Source organism: Canis lupus, chromosome Y (assembly GCF_048164855.1).
Source record: "Canis lupus baileyi chromosome Y, mCanLup2.hap1, whole genome shotgun sequence".
NCBI classification, from domain to species: domain Eukaryota; kingdom Metazoa; phylum Chordata; class Mammalia; order Carnivora; family Canidae; genus Canis; species Canis lupus.
In genome coordinates, this window is record NC_132877.1 from 8,625,497 (window position 1) to 8,652,094 (window position 26,598).

General features: G+C 39.5%; 1 protein-coding gene and 1 long non-coding RNA gene across 9 annotated transcripts in view; one reads left to right on the forward strand and one right to left on the reverse strand.

The window, feature by feature from the left end:
* The window catches only part of LOC140629012 (cullin-4B-like), a 73,219-nt gene extending 67,050 nt beyond the window's left edge, over nucleotides 1-6,169 (reverse strand). For 4 of the 5 annotated variants that reach the window (XM_072818391.1, XM_072818392.1, XM_072818390.1 and 1 more), the window contains exons 1-2: nucleotides 6,064-6,169; nucleotides 3,691-3,909 (exon numbers count right to left, since the gene is read on the reverse strand). In XM_072818391.1, the coding sequence (XP_072674492.1) occupies nucleotides 3,691-3,895 (205 nt within the window). In that variant the 5' untranslated portion in view covers nucleotides 3,896-3,909; nucleotides 6,064-6,169. Of the gene's footprint in view, nucleotides 1-3,690; nucleotides 3,910-5,938 lie in introns of all 5 variants that reach the window. The other variant, XM_072818389.1, reaches the window with a different exon arrangement.
* LOC140629013 (uncharacterized) lies at nucleotides 6,156-26,598 on the forward strand. Of its 4 annotated transcripts, none has more exons than XR_012026889.1 (5): nucleotides 6,186-6,235; nucleotides 10,021-10,187; nucleotides 17,967-18,117; nucleotides 21,114-21,214; nucleotides 26,354-26,598. It is a non-coding gene; the product is annotated as an uncharacterized lncRNA (long non-coding RNA). The 4 variants fall into 4 exon arrangements; XR_012026890.1 differs by lacking the exon at nucleotides 26,354-26,598 and adding an exon at nucleotides 21,880-22,105; XR_012026888.1 differs by lacking the exon at nucleotides 26,354-26,598 and having other exon boundaries at nucleotides 6,156-6,202; nucleotides 21,114-21,356.

Sequence of the window (26,598 nt, forward strand, 5' to 3'; positions counted from 1 at the left end):
TAATAAATAAACAAAAGATTATGAATCAAATGTTTAGGAGACAATGGCCAAATACTAACGGTGTCCAAATGATGAAATGTAACATCATCATACACTTAAAACAAATTTATTTTAAACAGGTGTGTGGAGACCACTGAGCAGGTAAAAATGTGTCTCTCCAATAAATAACACTAGGACAACGAGATATCTACATTTAAAGAAATGAAGACAGACTGCTACCTAACATATTCAAAACATAATTCAAAATCAAAGGCCTGACTATAGATATGAAAGAAAAATCTATCAAAATTTTGGTACAAAATATAGGGATAAATATTCATAATCCTGGATCTTGCAATAGATTCATTCTTGACACCACAGTATAAGCAACAAAAGAAAATTTCTTGGAGCTCATTACTCTAAAATGTAAAAATTTTTGTGCACCAAATGAAAAACCAAGAAAGCAAAAATACAACCCTGAGGATATGAGAAAATATTTGCTAACCATACAACCGATAAGTATCAAGCACCTAGAATAAAAACTCTTGCAATTCAACTACAAAAAAAGATAAATGCAATTAATAACTAGGCAAAGAATGTGAAGAGACATTTTCAAGAATTTATACAAATGGCCAAGTAGCGTATGAAAACTCAGTCAATGTAAGTAAATAGATAAATGTAGGTAAAATTATGATAAACCACTTTACACCTACTAGGAAGCATACGACAAGTTTTTGAGAGAAGGTAGATATATCGGAGCACTTGTACATTTCTGGTGGGAATATAAAATTGTGGGAAACCTTAGCAGTTTTTCAATTAGTTAAACACAAAATTACCATGTAACCTCACAATTCCCTTCTTGCTATACAGCCAGAGAATTAAAACCAGGCATTCATACAAATATTAGACATAAATGTTCATAGCAGCATGAATGTCCATACAATGGAGTTTTATTTAGCCCATAAAAATGAAGCTATCACACATGCCACACAACATGAATGAACTCCAAAAGCACTATACTATGTGAAAGAAGCCAGACAGAAGAGGACACTTACAGAATGATTTCATTTATATGAAACATCCAGAATATGTAATTCCATAGAGACAGAAAGCAAACTGCTGACCATCTGGTAGAGAGGAGATAGGAAAGCAAAAGGAAGGGGCAGGGAAACGATAATGTTTATGCTTATGGGGCTTCAGTTTGAGGTGATTACAAAGGACTAAATGAGAATGATTAAAATTACTTAGTTCAGAATCCGGGATGTCTGGTTGACTCAGTCAGTTAAACATCCGACTCCTGGTTTTAGTTCAGGTCATGATCTCAGGGTCCTGGGATTGAGCCCCACTCAAGCATGCTGAGAATCCAGTCTGCTTCTCTCTCGCTCTCTGCCCCTCCCCTTACACACTCTTTCATTCATTCTCTTGGTATCTCCCTTCCCCTACCTCAAATAAATAAAATATTTAAAAGAATGTCTCAGGTTTAGACTCAGGTGGTAGTTACATAATATTGTCATTTACTAAACCCACAAGTGTCCATTTTAAAGCAGTTAAAGTCTAATTTTGTGTAAAGTGAATTTCACCTCAGTAAAAATATAAGCGCAGAACTAATAAAAGAGAGTCTACACACTCAGCATGGAGCCCAATGAAGGCCTGAACTGAAGACCCTGAGACCAAGACTTGAGATGACATCAAAAGTCAGTCATCCATCTGACTGAGCCACCCGAGTGCCTCAGGTTTTGTTTTGTTTTGTTTTGCTTTGTTTTTAATCATCACATTCACTCTCAAGAAATTTACTATTATACAAAATTTCCCCTGAAAGAATGAGTTATTTTAAAAGCCTAAAAACCATTATTAATTATATCATGAGAAAAGAAGAGGAAGTGTTGCTTCAAATCTACAAGTTCATATAAAAAAGTCAGCAAAAAAATCAAAAGTCCGTATGATGATACTCAAAACAGTAGAATACTATTTCAATCTTCCAACTCAATGCACTAGAGTATTTTCTAAATTTGTTTTTAGTGTTAAAAATGTGAAACAGAAAGGCATATTTTTTAAATCCTTCATGTAGGAATGTGAAATTAGTCAAAATTATTTAAATAACTTTAAGAGATATTTAATACAGCTAAACCTTAACTATGAAAAAAAAAGCAGATCAAATTACTAATATCGACTAATACCGACTAAAAAACGAAAACAAAACAAAAAAAAACGAAAACAAGAGGTATAGACCAAGGCATTTCAGTTGCTGAAATTTATCCTACAAATATTGAAATATACCAAAAGATATTGGAAGTCCTAATTTTCATTCATTCAACGACTCATGAATATAATATGAATTCATGTTATTTGAAATATTCCTAAAGATTGCTTTTTTACAGTTGCAACAATTGAAAGTCAAACTTCTGCGTAATACACCTAGTAGCATGCACTAGGTTCTAGACAGATAAAACAGAAAACCACTAGGGGGCAAAATATTAAAAACATTTTTGAAAAGTTCTACAGAATGTGGGGTGTTCTACAGAAATTCTGTAATATTTGAGATTTTCCCTACAATCAAGAGTTGTACTTTGTAAGCAGACAAGAAGTGAATATGAGAATTTCTAAACAAACAAAATTCCTCACAGTTAAAGATAGTAACAAGGCTGGAATACATCCTTTAAACTGTATAAACAATGAGAAACCTAATGGGATATCAAAAATGTTGGTTTTTAAAATACAAATGTGGGGATCCCTGGGTGGCTCAGCACTTTGGTGCCTGCCTTTGGCCCAGGGCATGATCCTGGAGTCCCGGGATCAAGTCCCGTGTCGGGCTCCTGGCATGTAGCCTGCTTCTCCCTCCTCCTGTGTCTCTGCCTCTCTCTCTCTCTCTCGCTCTCTCTCTCTCTCTCATAAATAAATAAATCCTTAAAAAATAAATAAAATAAAAAAATACAAATGTAAGGATTTACTTTTAAAAACCTTACGTGAAAAAACTTGATTCAGTAATTGTTGAGTCTCTAATTTTTATATTAATATTTCCTCAAAAATTTTATTTTTTTATTTTTATTCTTTTTAAAGATTTTATTTATTCATTCATGAGAGAGAGAGAGAAAGAGAGAGAGAGGCAGAGACGAAGGCAGAAGGAGAAGTAGGCTCCATGCAGGGTGCCCGACATGGGACTCCATCCTGGGTCTCCAGGATCCCACCCTGGGCTGAAGGCGGTGCCAAACGGCCTAGCCACCGGGGCTGCCCTTCTCAAAAATTTTTAAATGCATAAAATCCATTTATTCTTACTACTAGATCTTATTTATTATTTTATTATTCACATCCAAGTGTATTATTTTTACCACATATTTTATGTCAGCAAATAATTAAATTGTTGCTTTTTTGACTATCTGTGTAAGACCACTTTTCACTATAACACAGATCTAGTCACTAAAAAGATGGGAAACTAATCTACAAAGGTTTGGAAGTCTAGAATGTATTTCAAAATCTAAGAGAGAACTGAAAATGTATTTTAGAGGGAAACAAAAAAGTGAAGCACGGAGCAAATTTCCAAAGGTCACGGGTTACGATTATATCGTGGCTGGGAAAGCAATGTTCCTAAATCTTCTAAAATTTACCTGTGCCACAAAAAATAAAACTTTATCTCTCAGAATTCAAAAATCAAAAAGCAGCAATAGGAAATGTGGAGCTAAAACTGAAATCTTTATAAAATGATCATTATGTTACCTTTAAAGTTTCTGATTACTAATTTCTTGACAGAGCCTGTGCCAAGCTTGACACCGGCAAAACCAGACAGAGTTGTGGAGGCTTCAGTCAAGTCATCTGTGTGATGGTCTGCAGCCACAGAGGGAACTATCAAGTTTCTGTTTTCAAGTTGTTCTTGTTCCTGAGAGGTAGTAGCAGATGATGAGAATGAGTCTTCCTCAGCCATGTTCACATTAAGTCCTGTAAAAAATAAATAAATAAAAATTCCAGTTTATAATTTTGTCTGCTGGATTTAAGAAGTCTGACTTAAGGAAGGAAATTTAGGAACAGGAGGAGATAACAGCAACTTGGATGCTCAGTTAAGTATCTGCCTTTGGCTCTGGTTGTTACCCCAGGGTCTCAGTGTGAAAAAATGAATAACCATCTAAACAAGAGAGAAAAATAATCAAGAGCAAAGTCAAAAAAAAAAAAAAAAAAGGAAGAAGAAGAAGAAAAAGAAAACTGAAACAAGAAGTGGTAATGTAGTAGTAAATGAGAAAATAATCCTGAATATTTTTTAGAGTAACGTGTAGAGGGCATATATGCCAAGGAAAGAACAAAGATCAGAGAACAAGAGAAAACGGGAAGTAAAAAGGTAAAAATAAATAAATACATAAAAAATAAATACATAAATAAAAGAAACTCCAGACAGAAAATGGAAACAGACTCAGAAAGAAAGAAAAGTGCAAGGCACCCATAAATGTAAATTTCAGAACCTGTTGCAACAAAGAGCTACCCTGAGAGGAAAAGAGACAAAGACAAACCATAGGAATGGCTAAAAAATATTAAACAGACAAGAAGAAATGAAGTATAGAAAGTCAGGAAAGGCAGAGCACAAGATTTTTATTTATTGTGTACCATTCAGGTGTTTGGAACACATGAGATATAGGGGTACACAAAAGACACAACGCTCTGGACTCTCATGAAATATTCATCATAAAGGTGCAGAAAATATGGCAAGTCTGAGAGATAAGATGGAAAATGAGAAAATAGTAAAAACTGATGCATGGGCAGAAAGTTGCATCTAGTAAGGGTTTAAAGGCGGGAAACCAGTAGAAGCAGTAAGAAAGGGGGTTGTACAATATGGTGGGGAAAAACCAAAGAGAAAAAAGAATCAGGCAAAGAATATTTACTCACATAATGAGAAAGGCATAAAGAAACTATGATAGAAATGAATATATGGATAAACACGAGAGAAATTCAGGGGAAGAGAGGGAAGCAATGGTGGACGCTAACAAACGTGCAATGTACGAGAAGCTCAACAAGACATTTTTAAAAGCAGGCATGAAGAAATAAAGACATTAACACAAAGAAAATGAAAAGACAAAAGACTCAGAGAATGAAATGCAGGCTATATTTCTGAGGGATAAAAATATGAAAAGTCAAAAAAACAAATAAAATAGTACTTGTGTCATGAAGATACAGAGACACAAGGTAAACATTCTATATTTGTAGAACTCTTTTCCCTAACATAGAAGTAGGGAAAGAATAGAAGTAGGGAAAAACAAAGTACTTCAAGAACTGGAGAGGACACGTATATGAACAAACTAAATGACATCAACAGAAAGAAACCAGTGATGATTACCACATAAAAGCATTAAAATAAAAAACAGGACATCGAAAAATGGAAACAGATGAACATAAAAAAAAAAAAAATGGGTACATAAAAAGTCAGAGATTTAAAACTGGATTAAAAAGAAAACCAAAATGGGGATCCCTGGGTGGCGCAGGTGGCGCAGCGGTTTGGCGCCTGCCTTTGGCCCAGGGCGCGATCCTGGAGACCCGGGATCGAGTCCCACGTCGGGCTCCCGGTGCATGGAGCCTGCTTCTCCCTCTGCCTGTGTCTCTGCCTCTCTCTCTCTCTCTGTGTGACTATCATAAAAATAAATAAATAAATAAATAAAAAACCAAAATGTACAAATAAAAGTAACAACTTGTGTAAATATGAGAGAAACCACACCAAACTGTGGAAACCTAAGAAATACAAAGTGAAATACCCGTATAAACTGCACTAAAGGCACAGCATGGACGGGCAAACTAAGAGTCGAAGACACGCTCAAATCAGATATAATGAAAAACAAACTTGAAAAGGCGCACAATATAGAGAGAGAGGCAAAGAAAAACGGAAAGGAGAAAGGCTGAGAAAAATAGGATGTTCACTCGAAAACGAAAAGATGGAAGCAAGGTCAATAAAGAAAATAAATATTCACATTCTTAAAGAGTCACTTACAAAGCCAACGACAGAAGCCTGTTAACCACTGTGACCTAAAATACCAACAAGTTACTCTCAAGATTAAGGCATAACGAACTAGTAATAATTTACACATTTTGGATGCTGGGGCGCAAAGTACTTGCCTCTCTAAAAGATGGAAAACTACCTCAGCAACGACCGCCGGTGGACTACCCCACGGCCCCACGGTCTCGCGATGCGAGACTTCAACCGGTCTCCACCGGAAATGACGGGAGTCTAAAATCCCATTATGACCGACGGATGGTAAGCAAAGTTTTATCCTGGGCACTGCAAGGGGTAAGAGAGAGGCGCTATAGCCATGTCTATGGAAACATAGCCTACAATTACCAGATCATTAGTCTTGGGGGGAAAAAAAGGAAAGCACCTTGGGGTACATTACTGAGCCCCCAAATGTACACATTTACTTATTTATTATTTTTAAAGATTTGTTTATTTATGATAGACATGGACAGAGAGGCAGAGACACAGGAGCAGGGAGAAGGAGGCCCCACGCAGGGAGCCTGATGGGGGACTCGATCCGGGACTCCAGGATCACGCCCTGGGCCGAAGGCAGACGCTCAGCCACCGAGCCACCCAGGGATCCCCCTCGCACTGACTTATTTAAATGACCAGAAACAGAACAGAAATGTAGTGGAACAGAAATGAATCAATTGCATATCCTAATGCTTCAGCCTCTCCATCCACTGCTTTCTTAGACAGTATCTAACGAAGTTATCAGTGATGATACAGGGAACAATTACCATCTCGCAGCTTAATTAAAGATATAAACTCCTTCACCCTTAAAAAAAAAAAAAAAAAAAGAATTATTCTGATTAGCTTTTATGTGTGTTCTCGAAGTCCTGGTAATTTTGTTATTTAAATTAACCTCTATTAGGACCACAATAAACAGTATGGGTAAACATTGTGAATTTTCATGTACGTGCGTAAATGAAACATTTCATTTCTATTATTAATTCATTTTGCTAGAAAACGTAATTAACATTTTCCCCAGGTGCATCTGAATGCCTGCCAGTAATTGCTACTCTCACCATTTTATATTGCTACTTTGTGTTACTAAATCCTTTAAATCAATGAAAGTTAATGTATCTAAACGTAAGTACATATCCACTTATGAAAAAAAAAATTTTTTTACTTTTTTTAAAGATTTTGTTTTTATTTATTCATGAGAGAAATAGAGAGACAGAGAGAGAGAGAGAGAGGCAGAGACACAGGCAGAGGGAGATGCAGGCTCCCCGCAGGGAGCTCGACGGGGGACGCCATCCCTGGACCCCAGGACCCCCGCCCTGGGCCAAAGGCAGGCGCTAAACCGCTCAGCCACCCAGGCAACCCCTTGAAAAAATATTTCAATCAATATATTGTACACCTTAAACCAATATTACACTGTCATGTTAACTAACTGCACTCTAAATAATACCAATTTTTTTTTCTTTCTTTTCACATAACACATACTACTACTCTGTACCTTTGTTGACCTTAAAAATGTTATGGATTATTTTAATTCTCACTCCTACATTCCTTCATAACAGCAAAGGCATTATAGAAAATGTGAGATCATAAAGCTCAGGCCTTTTATCTCTTTTTATTGCCATCTATATTCCCATCCCTCAAAATCTTACTTAGCACAATAAATATTCAATAAGTGAAGTGAATCATGTTTCCAACCTTGAGGAAGATGGAATGAAATACTGACCCTCATATTTCCCAGGGAAAACAAGAGTCAGGTTGAAAAACTTTTGACTTTTTCACCAAGTCCGCCTCAATTTCTGTTAGGCTATTAAATCTCTAAATTGTTAATATTAATGTCCCTTAAGGGAAAGGAGAAAAAATAACTGGGAAATATCAGAAAGGGAGACAGAACATGAAAGACTCTTAACCCTGGGAAACGAACTAGGGGTGGTGGAAGGGGAGGTGGGCGGCGGGGGGTCGGGCGGGGGGGGGGGGTGACTGGGTGACGGGCACTGAGGTGGGCACTTGACGGGATGAGCACTGGGTGTTATTCTGTATCTTGGCAAATTGAACAACAATACAAAATAAATTTATTTTTAAAAAGGGAAAAACAAAAAATAAAACAATTGCACATACAGAGCTGTACTCTTCAGATTGAAAAAAAAAAAAAAAAAGGGATCCCTGGGTGGCACAGCAGTTTGGCGCCTGCCTTTGGCCCAGGGCGCGATCCTGGAGACCCGGGACCGAATCCCACGTCGGCTCCCAGTGCGTGGAGCCTGCTTCTCCCTTGCCTATGTGTCTGCCTCTCTCTCTCTCTCTCTCTCTCTCTCTCTCTCTCTCTCTCTCTCTCTCTCTGTGACTATCATAAATAATAATAAAAAATGTCCCTTAACAAGGAAGCATTAGTCATCTTTATCCCTAGAATAACAGAAATGTTCTCTGGGTTGAAGAATTTAGCAGGTTGAGATAAAAGTTACACCGAGTCAATGGACTGTTCTGGAGTCAGTGGTACTCATGTTTTTGTTCTTAGACAATCATATCATATTTTTGACAATCTACCTCACCAATATATTGCTTTAATGAGTGAACTTCATTTTTCCTCTGAAATCCAGGTGAAAGAGTGACTAAGATTTCAACATCGTCAATACAACTTAAACCCTCTCTTTCCTCGTAATCTAAACCAAAAAAAATAAATAAATAAAAGAAAGAAAGAAAGACTTCTTTTCTCACTGATTTGTAAAAGTAATAAAATTCTTCTATAGTGGGAGAGAAGGTCAAGAGGAAAGCCAAAAGAAATACAAAACCTATAAGAAAATCCAAAATGTGTATTTTTTTCATCTTCCAAGTTTAACAGGTGTTTGAAAGATAGGACATGATTTTGAGCATGAAACAGCTGGAGTATTTTGTCCTAGTCAGCTAGATCAGATAGAAACTTAATCTTTCCTTCTCTATATCCCAACACTCTCCATAAACCCTGCAATTAATTTTTTGATCCTTTGAGAACCTTACCAGAATTCTTGTATCTGATATATACTGCCACAACTACATTACCTCCTTGCCTTGCTGACATCATGAAAATATCTTCCGTCCATGCACTGTCTGATGAACTGAAATGAAATTACTTCCAGTCTAGTGATAGGATAGTTTGATCCAAGCTTTTACAGGAGTGCCTCCCAGAAAATGAGTGAAAATATCAGTGAGGGTGATAAAACATAAGACACACCTAACCCTGGGAAAGGAACGAGAGGTAGTGGAAGGGGAGTTGGAAGGGGAGTTGGGGTGACTGGGTGATGGGCACTGAGCAGGGGCACTTGGCAGGATGAGCACTGGGTGTAACGCTATATGTTGGCAGATTGAACTCCAATTCAAAAAAAAAAAATTTTTTTTTTTAAAAAGGGCGTGCCTCCCAAACACTCATTTATCTTTCTTCCATACTCTAGTCTTCAATAGTTGGGTCACAAAAGAATCTAAGTTAACAATACAAGTAATGGTTCTCAATTTTACTTAGCAAAGGTGGGAAAAGATTTCCTTTGGACTATTAGCCACGTACAGAATGTTAAAGAATCCAGAGTAGGCTATCTACATAGTGTTTATGAATGTTGCTTGTAAATGGTCATTGGGTCATCTCTACCAATGGTACCTTCAAAATACTTCTACTTTTTTCCAATTTGAAGAATTTTTACTGAATATGGAGTTCTTATTTGCAATGATGGAATAACTGGAAATGCAGAGTGGTAAAATATTGTGGATGCACTGACTGCTATAGAATTGATCATTTAAGAATGATGACATGAATATCTTTGTTTGTTGTCCTTTCTAATCAGAAGAAATTGGCATCCATTTGTGCACACAATTGCTTCTATTGGAGATGTACATTCCAGCATCACATGCCAAGAGATCCAAGAGGAGTTTTTACCCACCTCAGTGTCAAGTAATATGCACATAGATCTCAGATATGTCTGTGGACCCTGTCTTAGACAATCACCCACAGACAACATAACACTTGAGGAAGTCCGGAGAAGAAGTTTCAACACATAATTAAGATAAACAGACAAAAATACCAGTTGTATTTTTGTATTATCTTAGATCTTATCACCCTGTGATTTCTCCCACAGAAAGTGAGACCATGTGAATGAACACTCACCTTCCCCAAGTGTGTGGGATGTTGCCAAATTGAGCTACATAACTATCAAAACATCCTGAACACCTATGAATTCAACCTGCGTTGAAAGGAAACAAAACCTGAAACTCTACAAACATGGGAGTGACCACTTCTTGAAAGGTAGGACTGAGAAGAGCAGAAATGGAGGGAAGATATGGGAAGATAAACAGCATGGGCTGGGGCAGGGAGCCTTTGTAAGGGGCTGGGAGAGAACTGTACAGTCCTGAGACTCAAAAGTCAAGACCTTCAGAAATCTGCGTCTGAGGTATTTCCCTCAGTGGTGAAACAGCACAATCGCAGATGGGACAGTGAGGTCTCAATATTCCTAGAGGAATAGAAATGGGTGCCTAAGCTGGCAGAATTCTCAAGCATTGGAGTGGGAAAATGGGTTTAGGTCTATGAGCCTGGAAGAAGACTTAGCTTGTTATTGCATAAACTACAAACTGTGGACAGATGGGGTAACTGCTGTCATGCTGGGTCCCTGCAAAGGACTGAACACAGCAACCTCCAGTCTCATCTGGAGAAGCAGACCAGATGTGCATTGCACCAAAGTGAACTCTTTCTGTGCCAGAGCCCTGCAATGTACAGAAGCAGGGTAACGCTCTGGTTCCTCAGGAGGGATGGAGCAGGTACATGCAGGAGAGGGCAAAACATGAAATCCCCCCACTCCCTCCCACCTGTATCAAGGAAGGATCTGAGTGACTGACTGGGCTCTCTAGCAGTCTGCAGTTTGGCATACAGTGGGATCTCCCTACTCCAGGACTGGAGATCTGGGAACAGCCGTATTTTCCCATTTAACCCTCTAGAGAGGCATGGCCTCCAGGGAGCAAAGACCTCACAAACAACTTAAACTGAGCCCTGCCACCTGGCAAGGGGTGGTGCATCTCCACCCAGGCACAGACACATGAGAATGTACTGCAGCAGGCTTCTCGCCCAGAAGACCTTCTGGAATAACAGGAAAACAGCAGGTTTATTGATCAAACAGTGGTGGAAAGCTTCAGAATTGGAGAACATAGAATGCAAGTTTTTCTCTTATGATTTTTTTTTTTGTCTTTAAGGTTAAAATGACCCAATATGCTTTCCCTTTTCTTGTCTTCACTACAGAATTATATCAACCTTTATTTTTATTATTTTTTTCTTTTTTAACTTTCCTATTTTACACTTACATGTTATAGACATATGTAGATAGATAAAGCATCCTTTCACCATATTCAATTTTATTATATAGATATATATTGCTTTTTAAAAAGTAAATTGGGAATTTAGTACCTTCTAACATGTACAGACCAAAATACACTCAGCAACAAATGGATCGCCAATTTGGTCCGTGTATGAGATTGTATTCACTTTCCCCCACTTACTTTCCCCCTTTTTAAAAATTTGCTTTTATTTTTCTTGTCGTTTCCTTTTATTTTCTGGTTCCTGACCTCCTCAGAATTGCCCAGTATTCTGCTTGGGTCATGGTTGCTATTTTTGACTCTGCACACTCATACATCCAAGAAAGAATTGACCACAAAGGAAAGAATCAGTGGTAATGTTCCCTGCCACAGATCTAATGGATATGGACTTAAGTAAGATGTTGGAGACAGAATTCAGAATCACAATTATAAAGTTACTAACTGGACATGAAAATAAACTTGAAAGACTCTAGAGAACCTCATAGTGCAGAAATGAGATACAATCAGAGTGTTAAAACACTCTGAGATGCAGTCTAAACTGGATGCTCTAGTAGCTAGAGTAGTTATTCTCAATAGAGAGAAAAAGTGGCTTAGAAGACAAGTTGATGGGACATAAGGAAGCTGAGGAAAAGATAAAAACAAGTAAGAGTCTATAAGGACAGGCTCTGAGAGTTAAGTGATAGTTTTAAAAAATGCATTAGAGGATAAAGAAGATGTGGTTTACGTATACATGGAATATTACTCAGCCATTAGAAACGACAAATACCCACCATTTGCTTCAATGTGGATGGAACTGGAGGGTATTATGCTGAGTGAAATAAGTCATTCGGAGAATGACAAACATTGTATGGCCTCATCCATTTGGGGAATATAAATAATAGTGAAAGGAATAGAAGGGAAGGGAGAAGAAATTGTTAGGAAGTATCAGAAAGGGAGACAGAACTAAAGACTCCTAACTCTGGGAAACGACCTAGGGGTAGTGGAATGGGAGGAGGGCGGGGGGTGGGGGTGAATGGGAGATGGGCACTGAGGGGGGCACTTGACGGGATGAGCACTGGTTGTTATTCTGTATGTTGGCAAATTGAACACCAATAAAAAATAAACTTATTATTTTTAAAAAATCCGTTATAAAATCCATTATAAATCCTCTGGGATTGCAGAGGGCGTGGAGGGACGTAGAGGGCCAGGAGGTGTATTGGAGAAAATTTTACCTAAGAACTTCCCTAAACTGGGGAAAGAAACAGGCATTCACATCCAAGAGATAGAGAGAAACCTCCCAAAATCATCAAAACTAATCAAGATGCCAAATTATAATGGTGAAGCTTCCAAATTTCTGAGATAAAGAGAAAATTCTAAAATCAGCTTGAGACAAGGTTCCTAACTACAGAGGGAGAAATATCAGATTAACAGCAGACCTATCCACAGAGCATGGCAGGCCAGAAAGGACTGGGATGATATATTCAGGGTAGAAAATGAGAAAAACATGTAGCCAGAATACTTTATCCAGCAAGGCTTTCATTCAAAATGGAAGGAGAGATAAAGAGTTTCTAGGAGAGACAGAAACTAAAAAAAAAAAAAAAAAAAAAAAAATTGTGACCAGTAAATGAGCCCTGTAAGAAATGTTAAGGGGGATCCTGTAAGGGAAGGGGAAGCCCAAAGAAACAGAGACCATCTGCAGAAACGGGGATTGTATAGGTAATACAACAGCACTAAATTCCTATCTTTCACTAGTTACTCTGAATGTAAATGGGCTAAATGATCCAGTTAAGAAACACAGGGTACCAGGCTGGATAAAAAGCAAAACCCATCCATATGCTGTCTACAAGAACCCATTTTAGACCTAAAGTCACCATCAGACTGGAAATGAGTGTGTGTGGCAGGGGGAGAACCATTTACCATGGAAATGGACCTCAAAAGAAAGCTGGGATAGCAATTTTCTTATGAGAAAAATTAGATTTTAAACTATAGTCTATAGTTGGAGATGAAGAGGGACATTATATCATGCTTAAAGGGTCTAGTCAACAATTACGAATATTTAGGTCCTCAACGTGGGAGCAGTCAATTATATCAACCAATTAGTAACCAAAGTAAAGAAACATATGGCTATAATACATTAATAGTAGGGGGACTTCAACGCCACACTCACAGCAATAGACATATTATTCTAAGCAGAAGATCAACAAGGAAACAAGGACTTTGAATGACACTCTGGCCCAGATGGACTTCACAGATCGATACAAAGCATTCCATTCTAATGCAGCAGAGTTTACATTCTTCCTGAATACACACAGGATATTCTCCAGAATAGATCAAATACTGGGTCACAAATCAGGTCTAAATTATACCAAAAGATTGGGATTTTTCCCTGCATATTTTCAGACCACAGTGTTTTGAAATTTTAACTCAATTGATCACAAGAGGAAATTTGGAAGGAACACAAACACTTGGAGGTTAAAGTCCATCCTAGTAAAGAATGAATGGGTTAGCCAGGAAATTAAAGAAGAATTAAAAAGATTCATACAAACTAAGGAGAATGAGAGCACAACTGTACAAAACCTCTGGGATATAGCAGAGGCGTCCCTAAGACGGAAGCACATTTCAACACAAGCCTCTCTCAAAAAAATTAGAAAAATCTCAAATACACAAGCTAACCTTACACCTACCTGTGCTGGAGAAAGAACAACAAATAAAGCCTAACCCAAACAGGAGAAGACAAAGAATCAAGATTAGAGCAGAAATGAGTGAAATAGAAACCAGATCAACACAACCAGGAGATGCTTCTTTGAGAGAATTAATGAGATAGATAGACGCTGAGCCAGAGTAATCAAAAAGAAAAGAGAAAGGACCCAAATTAATAAAATCATGAATGAAAGAGGAGCAATCGTGACCAACACCAAGGAAATACAAATGATTTTAAGAACCTACTGTGAGCAACTACATGCCAACAAAATAAGCAATCTGGAAGAAATAGATGCATTCCTGGAAACTTATAAACTACCAAAATTGAAACAGGAAGAAATAGAAACCCTGCACAGGCCAATAACCAGCAATGAAATCGAAACAGTCATCAGAAAACTCCCAAGAAACAAAAATCCAGGGCCAGATGGCTTCCTAGGAGAATTCTACCAACATTTAAAGAAGAAGTAATACCTATTCTGCTGAAGCTGTTTCAAAAAGTAGAAATGGGAGGAAAATTTCCAAACTCATTCTATGAGGCCAGCATTTCCTTGATACTCAAACCAAAGACCCCATCAAGAAGGAGAATTACAGACCAATATCCCTGATGAACATGGACGTCAACAGTCTCCCCAGGATACTAGCCAATAGGCTCCAATAGAACATTCCAAGGATTATTCACCATGAGCAAATGGGAGTCATTCCTGGGTAAGGATGTGGTTCAGTATTCACAATAAGTCAATGTGATAACTCACATTAATAAGAGAAAGACAAGAACCATAGGATCCTCTCAACTGATGCAGAAAAAGTATTTGACAAAGTACTGCATCATTTCTTGATCAAAACTCTCCACAGTGTGAGGATACCTCAGTATCATAGAAGCCCTCTATGAAAAGCCCACCATAAGTATTATTCTCAAAGTGGAAAAACTGAGAGCTTTTCCCCTAAGGTCAGGAACGTGACAGAGATGCCCACTCTCAGCACAGTTGTGCAACATAGTGCTAAAAGTCTCAGCCAGTCAGACAACAATCAGACAAGTCAGCAATCAGACAACAAAAAGAAATAAAAGACATTCATGTTGGGCAAAGAAGAAGCAAACTCTCACTCTTTGCACACAACATGATACAGCATATGGAAAACCCATAGGACTCCACCCCAAAACTGCTAGCACTCATACAGCAAAGTGACAGGACACAAAATCAATGCACAGAAATCATTTGGATTTCCATACATTAACAATGAGACAGAAGTCAGAGACTTTAAGGAATTGATCCCATTGACAATTGCTCCAAAACCCATTAGATACCTAGGAACAAACCTAAATAAAGAGGCAAAGGTCCCCTAAAAACTACAGAACACTTCTAAAAGAAATTGAGGATGACGCAAAGAGATGGAAAAACATTCCACACTTACGGATTGGCAGAACAAATGTGAAAAGGTCTGTGCTGCTCAGAGCAATCTACACGTTCAATGCCATCCTTTTCAAAATACCATGGACATTTTTCACAGACTTGGAACAAATTATCCTAAGATTTACATGGAACCAGAAAAGACCCTGACATAGCCAGAGGAATGTTGAAAAAGAAAAACAAAGCTGGTGGCATCACAATGCCTGGCTTCAAGCTGTATTACAAAGCTGTGATCATCCAGACAGTAGGGTACTGGCACAGAAACAGACACATGGGTCAGTGGAACAGAATAGAGAACCCAGAAATGGACCCTCACTCTATGGCCAACTCATCTTTGACAAAGCAGGAAAGAATATATGATGCCAAAAAGAGAATATTGAACAAATGGTGTTGGGGAAATTGGATAGCCACTTGCAAAAGAACCATTCTCTTACACCAGGCACAAAGATAACCTCAGAATGGTTGAAAGACCTAAATGTGAGACAGAAATCCATCAAAATCCTAGAGAAGGGGATCCCTGGGTGGCGCAGTGGTTTGGCGCCTGCCTTTGGCCCAGGGCGCGATCCTGGAGACCCGGGATCGAATCCCACGTCAGGCTCCCGGTGCATGGAGCCTGCTTCTCCCTCTGCCTGTGTCTCTGCCTCTCTCTCTCTCACTCTCTGTGACTATCATAAATAAATAAAAACTTAAAAAATAAAATCTTTAAAAAAAATCCTAGAGAAGAACAGAGGCAACAACTTTATAAAAAAAATTTTAACGAGGGCATAACGCTTTTTATTTTTTATATAAATTTATTTTTTATTGGTGTTCAATTTGCCAACATATAGAAAAACACCCGGTGCTCATCCTATCAATTGCCCACCTCAGTGCCCATCACCCAGTCACCCCCACCCACCACCCACCTCCCCTTCCACCACCCCTAGTTCGTTTCCCAGTGTTAGTAGTGTTAGTAGTCTCTCATGTTCTGTCTCCCTTTCTGATATTTCCCACTCATTTTTCTCCTTTCCCCTTTATTCCCTTAGTGAAATAGTGAAAACTGTTTTTATATTCCCCAAATGAATGAGAACATATAATGTTTGTCCTTCTCCGATTGAATTATTTCACTCAGCATAATACCCTCCAGTTCCATTATGTAGAAGCAAATGGTGGGAATTTGTTGTTTCTAATGGCAGATTAATATTCCATTGTATACATAGACCACATCTTCTTTATGCATTCATCTTTCGATGGACACCGAGGCTCCTTCCACAGTTTGGCTATTGTGGACATTGCTGCTAGAAACATCGGGGTGCAGGTGTCCCCGTGTTTCATTGCATCTGTATCTTTGTGGTAAATCCCTAGCAGTGCAATTGCTGAGTCGTACGGCAGGTCTATTTTTAACTCTTTGAGGAACCTCCACACAGTTTTCCAGAGTGGCTGCACCAGCTCACATTCCCACCAACAGTGCAAGAGGGTTCCCCTTTCTCCACATCCTCTCCAACATTTGTGGTTTCCTGCCTTGTTAATTTTCCCCATTCTCACTGGCGTGAGGTGGTATCACATTGTGGTTTTGATCTGTATTTCCCTTAAGGCCAGTGGTGTGGAGCATTTTCTCATGTGCTTCTTGGCCATGTCTAGGTCTTCCTCACATGTCATTTGCCCATTTCATGATTGGATCGTGTGTTTCTTTGCTGTTGAGTTTAATAAGTTCTTTATAGATCTTGGATACTGGCCCTTTATCTGATACGTCATTTGCAGATATCTTCTCCCCTTCTGTAGATTGTCATTTAGATTTGTGGACTGTTTCTTTTGCTGTGCCAAAGCTTCTTGATGAAGTCCCAATAATTCATTTTTGCTTTTGTTTCTTTTGCCTTCATGGATGTGTCTTGCAAGAAGTTGCTGTGGCCAAGTTCAAAAAGGGTGTTGCCTGTGTTCTCCTCTAGGATTCTGATGGGATCTTGTCTCACATTTAGATATATCATCCATTTTGAGTTTATCTTTGTTGAGAGGATCATATGTTTCTTGTTTTTTCTCTTGCTGATATGATCAATCACATTGATTGTTTTACAAGTTGTTGAACCAGCTTGCATCCCAGGGATAAATCCTACTTGGTCATGGTGAATCATCTTCTTAATGTATTGTTGGATCCTATTGGCTAGTATCTTGTTGAGAATTTTTCCATCCATGTTCATCAGGGATATTGGTCTGTAATTCTCCTTTATGTTGTTGTCTTTGTCTGGTATTGGAGTTAAGTTGATGTTGGCCTCATAGAAAGAGTTGGAAGTACTCCATCTCTTTCTATCTTTCCAAACAGCTTTAGTAGAATAGGTGTTGTTTCTTCTTTCAATGTTGATAGAATTTCCCAGGGAAGATGTCTGGCCCTGGAGTTTTGTGTGTTGGGAGGTTTTTGATGACTGCTTCAATTTCCTCCCTGGTTATTGGCCTGTTCAGGTTTTCTATTTCTTCCTGTTCCAGTTTCGGTAGTTTGTGGTTTTCCAGAAATGCATCCATTTCTTCTAGATTGACTAATTTATTGGCATATAGCTGCTCATACGATGTTCTTAAAATTGTTTGTATTTCCTTGGTGTTGGTAGTGATCTTCCTTTCTCATTCATGATTTTATTAATTTGAGTCTTCTCTCTCTTCTTTTTAATAAGGCGGCAGCAACTTTTATGACCTCAGCCACAGCAACTTCTTGCTACACACCTCTCTAAAGCCAAGAGAAACAATAGCAAAAATGAACTTTTGGGATTTCAACGAGATAAAAATCTTCTGCACAACAACAGAAACAGTCAACAAAACTGAAAGGTAACCTACAGGATGGGAGAAGTTATTTGCAGATGACAGATCAGATAGATGGCTAGTATCCAAGATGTACAAAGAACTTGTTAGGGACACCTGGGTGGCTCAGTGGTTGAGCATCTGCCTTTGGCTCAGGGAGTGATCCAGGAGTCCTAGGGTTGAGTCCCACATTGGGCTCCCTGCATGGAGCCTCCCTCTCCCTCTGCCCCTCTCTCTCCCTCTGTGTGTTTGTGTTTGTGTGTGTGTGTGATATGAATAAATAAATAAAATTCTGAAGAAAGGTACTTATCAAACTCAACAGCCCTGAACCAAATAATCCAGTCAGGAAATGGGCAGAAATGAAGAAGACAGGAACAGGCATTTCTGCAAAACAAACAAACAAACAAACAAACAAAAAACCGACAGATGGCCAACAGAAACAATGGCCAACAGGTACATGAAACAATGCTCCATTTCACTTGCCTTCAGGGAAATACACATCAAAGGCACAGAGATACACCACTTTATACCAGTGAGAATGGCTGAAGTCAACAGACGGGAAAAATAAATGGTGGCAGAGAATGTGGGGAAAGGAATCCTTTTGCACTGTTTGTGGGAATGCAAGCTGGTGCAGCCACTTGGAGAGCAGTGTGGATATTACTCAAGTTAAAAATGAGCTACCCTACCACCTAGCGATTGCACTACCACTTATTTACCCCAAAGATACAGATGTAGTGATCCAAAGGGGCACGTGCACCCCAGTGTTCATAGCAGCAATGTTCACAATCCAAACTGTGGAAGGAGCCATTATGTCCATTGACAGATGAATGGATAAAGAAGATGTGGTGTGCCAGAGTGTGTATATGTGATATGTAGATGTATATAATGGAATAGTACTCCTCCATCAGAAAGAATGAATACCTCCCACTTACACTGATGTAGATGGACCTGTATGGTATTATGCTAAGTGAAATAGTCATTCAGTGATAACCACTCAGTTATCATATGGTTTCACTCATATGCAGAAGATAAGAAACACTGCAAGTGATTATTGGAGGAGAGGAAACTGAATGGAGAAAAATCAGAGAGGAAGACAGACCATGAGAGACTCTTATTCCTGAGAAGAAAACTGAGGGGTTCCGTAGGGGAGATGAAGGGGGGGGGGAGGTAGGGTAACTAGGTGATGGGCACGTGATGTAATGAGCACTGCATGTTATACACAACTGATGAATTCTTGAAAGCTACATCTGAAACTATTGATGTACTATATGTTGGCCAATTGAATTTAAATTTTTTTTTAAAAAGTAATTTCATCTCACACCTGCCTAAATTTCCACAGCCTAAAATTAACTCCACAAGAACAAACAGGTACTGGCATGGATGTGTAGAAAAGCCATATTCAGAATGAAAAGCTAACGTGGAGGTATCTCCCTCTTGGATTTGGATATATACTGCAATACTAATAGTGATTGTAGCAGTATGATACTGGCCCAAAAAACAGACAGCTCAAGAGTACAGAGCCCAGAAATTAGTTCACACTTATATCATCATTTTATGTATGGCAAAGGAGGTAAGAAAATACAGCTCAGAAAGATACTTTCTTCTCTAAGTGGTATTGGGAAAAGTGCGAGGTGCACGCAAAAGAATGAAACTGGGCTATTTTCTTACTCTATACACAAAAATAGAATAAAAATGGATTAAGAAATAAATGTAAGACTGAAAACTATAAAACTCCGCAAGGAAACATAGACTTTAAGCTCTTTGACATTGATCTTAGCGATGTTTTTAGAAAATGTTTTCTCAGGGTAAACAGAAGGAAAAATAAGCAAATGGATGTATCTCAAAACAAAAAGATTTTAACTGAGAGAGACCATCAAAAAGAAAGGATAGAAGGAAGGGAAGGAGGGAGGGAAGGGAGGGAGGGGAGGGAGGGAAAGGAGGAAGGGGGAGGGAGGGAAGGGAGGGAGAGAGGAAGGGAGGGAGGTAGGAGGGAGGAAGGGAGGGAGGATGGAAAGGGGGGGAGGGAGGGAGGGAGGGAGGGAGGGAAGCGGGGAAGGGGGAAGGGAAGGAGGGAGGGAGGGAGGGAGGGAGGGAAGGGAGGGAGGGAGGAAGGCAGACAAGCCAGTGAGCCAAGCTGCCAATAAATGCATAAGTCATTCAGAGATCATAAACACAAAAGCTTGGATCTGAAAGATGCTGTAGACCCAGTGGACCTAGCAGACATTTATAGAACAATCCATTCAACAATAGTGGAATACACATTCTCTTCACGTTGGCATGGAACATTCTCCAAAATAGTTTGTATGAGAGGCCACAAGACAATTCTCAGCAAATTTAAGGAGATTGAGATCATATGAAGCTCCTTTTCTGACCACAAAGCCATGAAATTAGAAATCAATAACAGGAGATAGACCAGGAAATTTACAAGTATGTGGAAAACCAACAATATTTGCCTGAACAACCAGTAAGTCCAAAAAGTACTTATAAGGGACATAGGAAATATGTTTAAACAAATGAAATACCAATAAAGCATGTTTCTATTCTAAACCTAGGGAATGCAGAAAAACAATTCTAGGAAAGAATTTTTCTGCAATAAATACCATTTTTTTAAAGAGAAGATCAATAAGCAACCTGACTTTATACCTCAAGAACCTAGGGACTGAGGGGGGGTACTGGACAGGATGAGCACATCACAGGATGAGTATAGTGTTATACTATATGTTGGCAAGTCAAAATCAAATTTAAAAATATACTAAAAATAAAAATAAAGGCAAGGCAAGAAGGAAAAAGAAGAACCTAGAAAATAAGAAACAATCTAAGACCAAAGTTAGAAGGAAGAAGGTAACAGTATTCAGAAGAAATTAATGAAATGGAGATTGGAACAATAGAATGAACACTGAAATTAAGGGTGTTGTTGTTGTTGTTGTTGTTGTTGTTTGTTGTTTTTAAAACAAAGAAAGTGGAGAAAGAGCTAAGATGATGATGATATAGGACCCTAGGGTTTTCTTATCCTTCTACCACAGGTGGATAACAACCAAATCATCCTAAATACCCTAGTATGGACCTGAAGACAGAAAGAACAAACTCCACAACTGAAGGGCAAGAAGAAGGTACACTGAAGAAGGTGGGAAATGTAGAGACATGGTGTGGGGAAGAAATGCTTCAGTCCCACACACCTGTGATTTGACATGACTGCCCTTCTGTCTGAAACCTCCCTCAGCCCCAGAAAACCAGTGAAGATCCTTGCCCACACCATGTCCCTAAAATCTAGAGTTTTGTTATTATTTTTTGTTTTTAAAAAATATTGTATTTACTTGATTATGAGAGACACACAGAGAGAGAGGTAGAGACACAGAGGGAGGGGAGTTCTGCGGGGAGCCCCATGAAGAACTCAATCTCAGACCCCAGAATCACTCCCTGAGCTGAAGGCAGATGTTCAGCCACTGATCACTCAGGGGTCCCAAACCTAGAATTTTACAAGCCACTATGCTGGGCTGGGGGATGGGATCCAGAGGACACTGTTCTGCTCCTGGAGAGAAGGCAGGCAAAGAGCAACTGGAGCCAGATAGCACAGGAACAGTGATCTGAAAAATACTTGGGACACACAGGAGACAGATAATTTGCTCTCCTTGGAGTGCTTCTCTGAGAGCAGCAAGCACCAGAGATCCATCTCCAAGGACAAAGGAGCTAGCTGGGACCCTTTCCCTCCCCTGTACCTCTGCATAAACACAGAGCCACATACCTCCAGTAAAGCACAATGCCAACGACTGCCTTACTTGCTTATAATAGGTCCCACACCCAAGCACACCAGCAGTATTACCCTTCTGGCTCAAGTTTGCCTCAGTCCCAGTGTGGGAGCCCCTTCCCAGAGGACCAGCAGAAAACTCTGCCCACCCCACGTGTCCTGACCAGACAAATTTGCTGTGTAAAATATCCCCTTTGAACATCCATTGGATAAGAATTTCCAATCTCTCCTGTTCTGTTTTTTTCTACATATAATGCATTGAGAGCTTAATGGGTGTTCTTCTGTAGTTTATTCCTTGTTTCCCTGGATGCTTTTATAAATCTTGATTTATTCTTGCTTTTTAACGTTTCTAATATATGCATTTTGAAGATGGTATTTTCACATTGACATAACAGGGTGTTCTAGTAGATTCACGGACTTCTCTGTTCAATTCTTGTTTTTGGATTTGTAAAGTTTCAGCACTTATTTCTCTAAATGAGTTTTCTGCTTTAACCTCTATCACATCTCCTTTGGGAACACAAAGTTTTCCTTTTGTAAAATTTTATTTTATGTTTAAATTAAATTTAATTAAAAAGTACTGTTATATTAGCTTCAGAGGTAGGTCTTAATGATTCATCAATTGCATACATTAAAGTACTCTCTTTACTGCCCATCTCTTCAGTTATCCCATCCCCCATCCACCTCCCCCCCTCCAGCAACCCTCAGTTTGTTTCCTAGAGTGCGGCCTGTCTTGGGATTTGCCTCCCTTTCAGAATTTGTTTTACTTTATTTCTCCCTCTGTTTCCCCATGTTCATCTGTTTTGATTCTTAAATTCCACATATGCGTGAAATCATATGATCATATGTCATTCTCAGACTGACTTACACCTCTTAGCATAATGCCCTCTAATTCCATCCACATCATTGCAAATGGCAGGATTTCTTTCCTTTCACTGACTGAGTAATATCTCATTGTATATGTATACCACTTCTTCTTTATCCATTCATCTGTCATTGGACATCTGGGTTCTGCTCATAGTTTGGCTATTGTGGATGTTGCTGTAGAAACACTACAGTGCATGTTCCCCTTTCAAAACTCTATGCTTGTACCCTTTGATACCTTAGTATTGCAACTGCTGGGTCATAGGGCAGCTCTATTTTTTACTATTTTTGTGGAACTTCCACACTGTTTTCCAGTATGGCTAGACCAGCTTGCAATCCCACCAACTGTGTAAGAGTGTTCCTCCTCTCCACATCCTTGCCAGTGTCTCTTCCTTCATGAATTGTTGATTTGAGACATCCCGTCTCGTGTGAGGTGGTAACTTAACTCACTGGTTTTGATTTGGATTTTCCCAACTGGGAAACTGTTTCTCCTCACTGGGAATGATATTTGCTGCGGGCTTTGCATAGAGGGCTTTTATGATATGGAGGTAGGTTCCTTCCATCCCTAGACTACAGAGAGTTTTTATCAAGAAAGGATGCCGTACATAGTCAGAGGCTTTTTCTACATCGATTGAGAGGATCAATGGTTCCTGTCCTTTCTCTTATTAATGTGGTGTAACACATCGATTGAAATGGAGGTGTTGAGCCACCCTTGCAGCCCAGGAATAAATCTCAGTAGGTCGTGGTGAATAATTCTTTTAAAGTACTGTTGGATCCTTTTGGCTAATATCTTGGTGAGAATTTTTGCATCCATGTTCGTCAGGGTTATTGCTCTGTAATTCTCCTTTGTGGTAGGGTCTTTGGTTTTGGGATGAAGGCAATGCTTGTCTTCTTGAATGGGCTTGGAAGTAATCCTTCAATTTCTATTTTTTGAGATAGTTTCAGAAGAATGGGTATTAGTTCTTCTTTAAATGTTTGGTGGAATTCCACTGGAAATCCATCTTTTCTTGGACTCATTGGTTGGGAGATTTTTGGTTACTGCTTCAATTTCTTTGCCACTTATGGGTCTGTTTCAGGTTTTCTACTTCTCCCTGTTTCAATTTTGATAGTTTGTATATTTGTAGGCATTTATCAATTTCTTCTAGATCTAATTTGTTGGCATATAATTGCTCATAATATTCTCTTCTAATTGTTTGTGTTTCTTTGGTGTTGGTTGTGATCTCTCCTCTTTCATTATTTTATTAGTTTGGGTCCTTTCTCTTTTCTTTTTTGATAAGTCTGGCTAGGGGTTTATTGAGTATTAGTACTTGTTTCAAAGTAATAACTCCTAGCTTAGTTTATCTGCTCTTGCTTTTCATTTTTTAAAATATTTCTATATCATTGTTTTCTATATCTCTCATCTTTATAATTTATCACTTTTCTGCTGGATTTAGGCTTTATATGAGTTTTCCCATAGCTCCTTTTGGCTAAGTTTAGATTATGTGCTTGAGACTTTTCTTGTTCCTAGAGAATGCCCTATATTGCTATATACTTCCCTCTTAGGACTGCATTTGCTGTATCCCAAAGGTTCTGAACTGTCACATACCCATCTTTATCTGTTTCTATCTACTTTTTAAATTCTTCTGTAACTTCCTGGTTGATCCATTCATTCTTTACTAGGATGCACTTTAGCATTCTGTATATTTGTGTCCCTTTGAAATTTCTCCTTGTCCTTGACTTTAAGGTTTAAAGCATTGTGGTCTGCAAATACACGTAGTACAATCTCAATATTTTGTACTGGATTGAGAGCTAATTTGTGGCCCAGTATGTGATTTCATCTGGATAATTTTCCATGTGCACTCAAAAAGAATGTGTAGTCCTCTTCTTTATGATGAAATGTTCTGAATATATCTGCAAAGTCCATATGGTCCAATGTGTTATTCAAAGCCTTTGTTTCCTTGTTGACATTCTGCTTAGATGACCTCTCTATTGCTCTGAGTGAATGTTAAAGTCCCATACTATTACTATATTAGTGTCAGTGAGTTTCATTAATTTTGCTATTAATTGGTTTATAAATTTGGCTACCCCCTAATTAGGGACATAAGTGTATTTACAATTGTTACATCTTCTGGTTGGATAGACCTCTTTAGAATGATATAATGTCCTTCTTCATCTCTTACTACAGCCTTTGGTTGAAAGTCTAGTTTGTCCGACACTGCTGTAGCTTTACGTTGATGTCCTTTGCATTATCAAGGTTCTCTACTCCCTCACTTTCAATGTTTCACATTGAAACAAACATTTTGTTTGGGTACAAAATCATTCTCTAGCAAAGAGGCATATTGCTGGGTCTCCTTTTTTTAAAAAAAAAATTCATTCTGAGGGTGCCTGGCTGGCTCAGTCAGCAGAGCATGTGACTCTTCATCTCAGGGTCATGAGACAGGAACAACTTCTTGTGTTGTTTTGAAAGTAGTGACTTTCTGAAGAAGAGATCACGAGTGTCCCGCAGTGCACTGTCCCCTGTTCCAGAACATGACAAATCAGGAGAGAATTGTATGTTAGCTGCTCCCGGCCTACTGTTGTGTCTGAGTGGCTTTTGTGTTCAGTGCCATTGGAGGCAGTGACTTTCTGCCTGTTGTGCACTGTGCTTGTTCGTGGTGCACTGTTCGTAAGACCCAGACAGGCTAGGTCTTGGCAGTCAGGGGGTTCCTTTCGGGCAACTAGGGAGCAGAGTGGTTGTGTTGTCAAAATTCATGCTGGGCCATTAGTCGTTTTTTAAAAAAGATTTTATGTATTTATTCATGGGAGACACAGAGAGAGACAGAGACACAGAGGGAGATGCAGGCTCCCCAGGAGGAGCCCAATGTAGGACTCCATCTCAGGAACACAGGATCACTCCCTGATCCAAAGGTCGACGCTCCACCACCGAGCCACCCAGGCCTCCCTGAGCCATTGGCCCTGTGCTAGATGTCCTGAAGCACACTGTGGCAGCTGGCACCTGAACACAAAGGTGTCTGGTGCGCGGCACCAGGGTATGAGGCCAGCTGCAGCATGGTAGCTGGTCATGGCATGTGTGGCAGCTGTGTGCCCAGCAGAGGGGCATGGTACCCATATGATTTCAACAACATTTGCCCTAACCTCAGGCTGAGGTGCTTTGCATGCTTGCAGTATGCAGTCCCCAGGAGAACTTGGGGATGAAGCACTATCAGCAGGTCAGATAGCCAGCGTCTGTGCAGTCCTTCCCCTGCAGGCATCTCGGTACCTATGTTGCCTAGTGGGGGAGCATAATGGGGCTGCCAGCTCCTTGTTTTTGAAATCAGTTGAACAGATCTATGCCCTGTTTGCCCATGACACTGTGTAAACTGCTTTGTGTATGCTGTCTCTCCATGCAGGGTCTGTCTCCTTAAGCACAGTAACCTAGCTATCACTTGCCCATCCAGCTCTCCCAGTGCCACATCTACCAACCTCCAAATCTCGAGGCTCCCAGTCCCACTGGTTATATGAACTAATGGAATTTAGTCCCTCTGGTGTTTAAAGCCCAATATTATGGGATTATTAATCCCCGTTGAGTCCCCTGGTGGGAGGGTCCATTTCTCTGCCTGCACCTCTTGCGATTCCCTCCCTCCTCCTGCCCGCAACAACCCCCCCACCACCAACTTTCTGACATCCCTAACCTTTCAGGTGCAACTTCTCCTCTGTATTTCATTGTGGAGTACACTCTGCCCTGCCAGCCTTCAGACTGCCCTCTGGTTTATGGACTTGGATGTGGGTGACACCTGATTGTAAACATGGGACGCAGTGAACTCGGAAATCCTTCTTGGTAACTTCCCTAAACTGCCCCCATCACCTCATTTAGAATATCACTCCATGAAGAGGCATATTAATTAAGCATGCTGCTAGGACATGATGGCATTGAGGAACCCTCA